General features: G+C 43.5%; 1 protein-coding gene across 1 annotated transcript in view; it reads right to left on the bottom strand.

The window, feature by feature from the left end:
* PTPA (protein phosphatase 2 phosphatase activator) overlaps window positions 1–8,337 on the bottom strand; it is a 34,105-nt gene extending 25,768 nt beyond the window's left edge. Inside the window, exon 1 of the mRNA XM_043916640.1 lies at window positions 8,100–8,337. Coding sequence (XP_043772575.1) covers window positions 8,100–8,130 — 31 coding nt within the window. The 5' untranslated portion in view covers window positions 8,131–8,337. The remainder of the gene's footprint in view (window positions 1–8,099) is intronic.
* Between the last annotated feature and the right edge of the window lie 67 nt (window positions 8,338–8,404).

Here is an 8,404-nt window from a genome sequence, read left to right on the forward strand (position 1 = left end):
CTTACATTTAGATCTTTAATCCATTTTGAGTTTATTTTTGTGTATGGTGTTAGAAAGTGTTCTAGTTTCATTCTTTACAAGTGGTTGACCAGTTTTCCCAGCACCACTTGTTAAAGAAGTTGTCTTTTTTCCATTGTATATCCTTGCCTCCTTTGTCAAAGATAAGGTGTCCATAGGTCCGTGGATTTATCTCTGGGCTTTCTATTCTGTTCCATTGATCTATATTTCTGTCTTTGTGCCAGTACCATACTGTCTTGATGACTGTGGCTTTGTAGTAGAGTCTGAAGTCAGGCAGGTTGATTCCTCCAGTTCCATTCTTCTTTCTCAAGATTACTTTGGCTATTCGAGGTTTTTTGTATTTCCATACAAATTGTGAAATTCTTTGGTCTAGTTCTGTGAAAAATACCATTGGTAGCTTGATAGGGATTGCATTGAATCTATAGACTGCTTTGGGTAGAATAGCCATTTTGACAATATTGATTCTTCCAATCCATGAACACGGTATGTTTCTCCATCTGTTTGTGTCCTCTTTGATTTCTTTCATCAGTGTTTTATAGTTTTCTATGTATAGGTCTTTTGTTTCTTTAGGTAGATATACTCCTAAGTATTTTATTCTTTTTGTTGCAATGGTGAATGGTATTGTTTCCTTAATTTCTCTTTCTGTTTTTTCATTGTTAGTATATAGGAATGCAAGGGATTTCTGTGTGTTAATTTTATATCCTGCAACTTTACTATATTCATTGATTAGCTCTAGTAATTTTCTGGTAGAGTCTTTAGGGTTTTCTATATAGAGGATCATGTCATCTGCAAACAGTGAGAGTTTTACTTCTTCTTTTCCTATCTGGATTCCTTTTACTTCTTTTTCTGCTCTGATTGCTGTGGCCAGAACTTCCAACACTATGTTGAATAGTAGTGGTGAGAGTGGGCACCCTTGTCTTGTTCCTGATTTCAGGGGAAATGCCTTCAATTTTTCACCATTGAGGGCACACACACATTTTTAAACCAACACTCCAACACCCAAGCCCTTGCATAACCAGACATGTGCTCCCAGGATTAAGTATTGGCTTGTTAAGCCAAACTCACTGGCTTCCTGTCTCTCCCTACTCTGTCTACAAGGAGCTGGGCAGTGCTGGCAGTGCCCTCAGCAACTGATATATCCAGTGGCTCTGCCATGCTCTCTCCTCCTGCTCTCCAACCAGGCAGAAAGGTTAGAAAAGTAAAGCCAAGTTGACCTTTTAGACACAAACAGGCAACTCAAAGAAGAAGACAAAAAATGGCCGATAAACCAAATTTAAAAATTACCAACATCCCGAATAAGCAATGAGATGGAAATCAGATGAGACTGCTTTTCTAAATCAGGTCAGCAGATTAAAAACATCTGGCACTGATCGGGGACAGGGAGAGAGGAGCACTCCTGCACTGCTGGTGGAGCCTTAGATGGTAAATTCTGCTGAGGGGGTGACTCAGTGCTGTCCCGTGAAGTAAAACTATACAACTTAAGCCAACAGTAGGAATCAATTCTACAGATGTGCCCAAAGAAATAAAGACGTATATAAAAGTGCTTACTGCACCGAAACAATCAGAAACAACCCAATTATCAATCAATAAGGTGATAGGTTAATAATGATATGCCCACATGATGGAAATCTTTCTGGCTTTTTTTTTTTTTTGGCTTTTTGAAAAAAATAAAATCTAAATTACTGACATGAAAAAAACAGCCTAAATATTAATTAGTGAAGAAATAAAACTGTACCATTCAACATCACAGTAATCCAAGTCTATGCCCCAACCCCTAATGCCAAAGAAGATGAACAGTTCTATGAAGACCTACAAAACTTTCTAGAACTAACACCAAAAAAAGATGTCCTTTTCATCACAGGGAACTAGAATGCAAAGCAGGAAGTCAAGAGATACCTGGAGTAACAGGCAAGTTTGGCCTTGGAATGCAAAATGAAGCAGAGCAAAACCTAACAGAGTTTTGCCAAGAGAACGCACTGATCATAGCAAACTCTTTCTTCCAACAACACTAGAGATGACTCTACACATGGACATCACCAGATGGTCAACACCGAAATCAGACTGATTATATTGTTTGCAGCCGAAGATGAAGAAGCTCTAAACAGTCAGCAAAAACAAGACCTGGAGCTGACTGTGCCTCAGATCATGAGCTTCTTATTGCAAAATTCAGACTAAAATTGAAAAAACAGGGAACACCACTAGACCATTTGAGTGTGACCTAAATCAAATCCCTTATGATTATACAGTGGAGATGATGAATAGATTCAATAGATTAGATATGGAAGACAGAGTGCCTGAAGAATTATGGACAAAGGTTGGTAACACTGTAGAGGAGGTGGTGACCAAAAGCATCCCAAAGAAAAAGAAATGCAATAAGGCAAAATGGTTGTCTGAGGAGGCCTTACAAATAGCTGAGAAGAGAAACAAAAGGCAGAGTTCCAGAGAATAGAAAGAAGAGATAAGAAAGTCTTCTTAAGTGAACAATGCAAAGAATCGAGGAAAACAACAGAATGCAAAAGACTAGATATCTCTTCAAAACAAACTGGGTACCAAGGAAACATTTCATGCAAAGATGGGCACAATAATGGACAGAAACAGTAAGGACTTAACAGAAGCAGAAGAGATTAAGAAGTGACAAGAATACACAGAAGAACTGTACAAAAAAGATCTTCACGACCCAGATAACCACGATGGTGTGATCAACCACCTAGAGCCAGACATCCTGGAATGTGAAGTGGGCCTTAGCATCACTATAAACAAAGCTAGTGGAGGTGATGGAATTCCAGTTGAGCTATTTCAAATCCTAAAAGATGATGCTGTTAAAGTGCTGCACTCAATATGTCAGCATATTTGGAAAACTCAGCAGTGGCCACAGGACTGGAAAAGGTCAGTTTTCATTCCAATCCCAAAGAAAGTTCACACTAGCACACAACTGCGCTCATTTCACGCACTAGCAAGGTCATGCTTAAGATCTTTCAAGCCAGGTTTCAACAGTACACAAACTGAGAACTTCAGATGTACAAGCTGGATTTAGAAAAGGCAGAGGAACCAGAGACTAAATTGCCAATATCCATCGGATCACAGAAAAAGCAAAGGAATTCCAGAAAAACATCTATTTCTGCTTCATTGACTACACTAAAGCCTTTGACTGTGTGGATCACAACAAACTGTGGAAAATTCTTAAGGTGAGAATACCAGACCACCTTACCTGTCTCTTGAGAAACCTGTATGCAGGTTAAGAAGAAACAGTTAAAACCAAACATGGAACAACAGACTGGTTCAAAACTGGGAAAGGAGTACGTCAAAGCTGTATATTGTCACCCTGTTTATTTAACTTGTATGCAGAGTACATAAAAAGAATTCTGGGCTGGATGAATCACAAGCTGGAATCAAGATTGCTGGGAGAAATATCAACAACCTCAGATATGCACATGACACCACTCTAATGGCAAAAAGCGAAGAACTAAAGAGTCTCCTGATGAGGGTAAAAGAAGGGAGTGAAAAACCTAGCTTAAAACTCAACATTCGAAAAACTAAGATCATGGCATCCAAGTCTCATTATCTCATAGCAAATAAATGGAGAAAAAGTAGAAACAGTGACAGATTTTATTTTCCTGGGCTCCAAAATCACTGCAGACGGTGACTGCAGCCATGAAATTAAGACACTTGCTCCTTGGAAGCAAAGCTATGACAACCTAGACCGCATATTACAAAGCAGAGACATCACTTTGCCAACAAAGGTCCGTATAGTCAAAGTTATATATATATATATATATATATATATATATATATATATATAAGTTTTTCCAGTAGTCACTTACACATGTGAGCCTCAGACCATAAAGAAGGCTGAGCACTGAAGAACTGATGTTTCAAATTGTGGTGCTGGAAAAGACTCTTGAGAGTCCCCTGGACTGCAAGGAAATCAAACGAGTCAATCCTAAAGGAAATCAATCCTGAATATTCATTGGAAGGACTGATGCTGAAACCAAGCTCCAATACATTGGCCACCTGATGGGAAGAGCTGATTTACTGGAAAAGACTGAGGGCAGGAGGAGAAGGAGGCGACAGAGGATGAAATGGTTGGATGGCATCACCAACTCAATGGACACGAATCTGAGCAAACTCCAGGAGACAGTAAAGGACAGGGAAGCCTGACTATAGTCCGTGATGGCACAAAGAGGCAGACAGGACTTAGCAACTGAACTTCAATAACATACTATATACAATATAATCTTACTGCTGTTAAAAAAAACTATTTACATACTAACATTAACAATACATACACCTATTAGCTCATGTCTTAGAAAAATCTAAAGAGTTAAACACCAAAGTTATTAGTTGTCATCTCTAGGAGGTAAGATTTATAAAGGACTTCCATTTTATAAGCTACATATTACTACTAAAAACTAGCATTATGATACTTTGGTAATCATAAATAAACTATTTTAAATGGATTTTCTATATTTTCAGAAGCTGAGGAAAAGAAAAACAGTAACATGTGTATCCCATTTAGCTGGAATTTATGTTTTGCTGCATAAATCTTCCTGTTTGACTATGGAACACTGCCTTCTGAAATCTGAAAAACTGTGAATTCCAAATACACCTATTTTGTAGGTTGGGAGTTGTGGGCCTGAATCTACTATTGGAGTTGTGTCAGATTAGTAAGACCCTTCCTTTAAAAACGAAAACTCTCAAAAAAAAAAAAAAAGAAAGAAAGAAAACTCTCAAAACTTCCCTGGTGATCCAGTGGTTAAGAATCTGCCTTCCAACCCAGGTGATGCAGGTTTGATCCCTGGTCGAGGAACTAGGGTCTCACATCCCAGGGCTACTAAGCCCGTAAGCCACAACTACTAAGCCTGCATGCCACAACTAAGACCCAACACAGCCAAATAAAAATGTAAATAAATAAAAATGAAAACTCTCAAAAAATAGTTTTAATAAATAAATGAAAACTTTCCAAGAAGAGTGATAGACTATCAGTCACTCACAATGTAATATACTCTGTTCCAATGCCATCCTCCTAAAACCTAGCTCACATCAGTTACATGAACAAAGGGGACAAAGATCTAAGTAGGTTCTAGGACATGTGACATCTGGGGGACTAGAGCCTTCCTGGAGTGGCCTTGAGGAAAGAAAATGTCCCAGGAGACCTGGACACCTAAAGAGACTCGTGGAGAATGGGGGATGAGAGCAAGGCAAAGCTCTGCCTAATTCAAATTCAACCCAGGGCCAAAAAAAGACACCAGAAACTCTTTTCTTCAGCCCACCTGTTCTGCAAGTCCTGTTCCCAGAACCTCAAATTGATGACCCTACTATTAGCAAATTGCTACTTCAAGTAAGATGCTGAATTAAAAGCTTTTTAGGTCAGGCCGGTAACGTAACCACATTGTTTTTATGGGAAAATGTACTCAACATTTCAAATTATCCATTTGCAAATGATCCTTGGGAACAGAGTCCTTTTCTAAATTTGAGAGAACTGTTCCTCTCTGCAAGGGAAGAACCCTCCTGATATTATTTCACAGGGTCCTGTTCTCAGAGGAAAAGCTACTTGGAAGTTTTGCATCAAATCACTGATGAAATACACATACACTATCACCAGAACGTGTAATTCCAAATTAAAAAAAAAAACAAGCCTTCAGACTTGAAACTATGATCAATGAGGTCAGATCCACAGTTTCTCTAGCCTCAGGTTATTGCTTCTCTGACAAAAGTGACATAGCACAGCTGGATCCCCAATAACGTCTCAGTATAAGATGGAAATATCCAGGGTTTTAGAGATGTTCCTAAAAACCCTAAAGAGTATATTACCATCTACCATTTGGGAACCTATCTGTATGTTCAACTCAAATCACCTTTACTGACTGTCACCATGTCCCACAATTTGCCTGCATCATCTAGGGAATGCATACTACCAACCCTGCCAAGAAGAGATAAGGAAACGGGCTCACAGAGGTTGCAGTTTGCCAAGTAGAGCCAGGTCCATGTAACTGCAAAATCCAAGGTTTTTATCACTACACTGAGTTAAGTAGTAGTTCTACTACTTGTTCCTAAACATCCTGAGTTTCAAACTTTCAAGAAGGACCACCTCCTGGGAACCTGAATCTTCTCAGACACAGAGAATTCCTTGAGCCCACCTCTGTCTCAGTGCCTAGGTTCTCGCCCCTACACCTCTCGCCACCCATCTTCAGGGACACATTCATCTCACTGATAATTCTGGTTGCCTTATATACCCTGATGTCATTACCAGAACTCCTAAGAGCATATGCACAGAAGTTTTGTACCAAGTAAAATAAATGTCTGGTTTCAGTTGCCTTGACAGACCATACCCAACTCTATGTCCAACTCTTTTGTGACCCCCTGGACTGTAGCCTGCCAGGCTCCTCTGTCTATGGGATTTTCCAGGCAAGAGTACCGGTGTGGGCTGCCATTTCCTTCTCCAGGGGAACTTCCTGACCTAGGGATCAAACCCGAGTCTCCCACACTACAGGCAGACTCTTTACCATCTGAGCCACCAGGGAAGCCCTGGCAACGTTCTTTTATGTGTGTGTGTGTGTGTGTGTGTGTGTGTGTGTGTGGCAACGTTCTTTTGTGTGTGTGTGTGTGTGTGTGTGTGTGTGTGTGTGTGTGTGTGTGTGTGTGTGTGTGTGTGTGTGTGTGTGGAGGGTGGGGGTTGCGAGGGTATACCTCTTTGATCTTCAAAATTTCTCCCTCCTGAGACCTTCCCAGGCAATGTTTGTGTGTGTGTGTGTGTGTGTGTGTGTGTGTGTGTGTGTGTGTGTGTGTGTGTGTGTGTGTGTGTGTGTGTGTGTGTGTGTGTGTGTGTGTGTGTGTGTGTGTGTGTGTGTGTGTAGGGTGGGGGGGGGGGGGGATGCGAGGGTATACCTCTTTGATCTTCAAAATTTCTCCCTCCTGAGACCTTCCCAGGCAATGTTCGTGTGTGTGTGTGTGTGTGTGTGTGTGTGTGTGGAGGGTGGGGGGATGGGGGGTACGAGGGTATACCTCTTTGATCTTCAAAATTTCTCCCTCCTGAGACCTTCCCAGGCAATGTTTGTGTGTGTGTGTGTGTGGAGGGTGGGGGGGGGTGGGGGATGCGAGGGTATACCTCTTTGATCTTCAAAATTTCTCCCTCCTGAGACCTTCCCAGAGATTATAAAAGGCAAGACAGTAGAATGGTTTACACTAGCTGTTTTGAAACAGCTGTTTGGCCAACCTATTTACACCTCTGACAATTGTAAAAGTCATCTACCGTCAGTTCTTCTAAACTCAAGGAAGGGGCAAGAGGAGTGGTCAGCAAACACACTTCCATTCACCTAAGTAACCGGCCTCTCTAAGAGGATCCTTTCCCTATTATCTCCATGCCAATTATTCGAGATGAACTAAAAAGAAACCACAGCCCCGTAAATAAAAGTTACAGAAGATGATGCCAGAAAAGTGACTCGTCTCCTTGCACAACCAGCCTTTTAAAATTAGTGGTTTAGACGACCGAGGTGCAGTTTGTCTCGATAATTTCTCAGCCACTGAAACTCGAGTCCCTTTTTCCCAGGGAAAGAGAGGGGAGGTGATAAGGAGAAGTCAGAGAGCGGAGGGAGGCCGGCAAAGCGGGGCGAGGCAAGCCCCACGGAGCACCAGCCCCAACCCCCAAGGCCGGGTCTAACAAAGACAGCAGTCCCCATCCGTGGGGTGGGGGTGGGGGTGCTTCCCCACCAGCTCAAGAGCTGACTTGAGCCCGAACAGCCCGGATGTGGAAAAGGCCTCCCCTTCTGGCCGCTGGGCTCTGCCCACCCGACCCCTCGGGCCGCTCAGGCTCCCCGAGTCCCGGTGTCACGCCCCACTCATCACCCCTTTTCAGCCCCGGGATCCTGCCCTCCCTCCCGACGCCCCCAACACTCTTCACCCGGGGGCCCCCTCAACTCTTGGTCCTTCTCGAGGGCCCAAGAACGTTTGACCCTAGAGGTCCTCCAGCTCCCGAACCCCGCTTCCCCTCGCCGAGGCGCCCCCCTACACAACACACCCCTTCCCCGCCCCCACGCCTAGCACCGCCCCCGAAACCCCACTCCACACGGGCCCCACCGCCCTACCTGACGGCGTCTGCCGCTCGCCCTCAGCCATCTTCCTCTCGCCGGAAGCCGGCCGGGATGCCTGCAGTACCTTCTCCCTTTTCACCCCTGCACCACACCGCCTTGCCCCGGCCCCACCACGCGCTCAGGGCTTGCTGAAAAGAAACGAGCCCCGGCAGGCTATAACCGAAAACCGAGAATTAAAGTCACCCCACCGAAGACGTCCGCCATGTTGGTGCGGGGCACTCAGGGAGCACGCCCAGCAACGGCCGGCTCCGGGCGGCCGCGCTCAGCGGGGGGCGGCAGCCATGTTGGTGCGGGGCGCC

Source organism: Cervus elaphus, chromosome 11 (genome assembly GCF_910594005.1).
Source record: "Cervus elaphus chromosome 11, mCerEla1.1, whole genome shotgun sequence".
NCBI classification, from domain to species: Eukaryota; Metazoa; Chordata; class Mammalia; order Artiodactyla; family Cervidae; genus Cervus; species Cervus elaphus.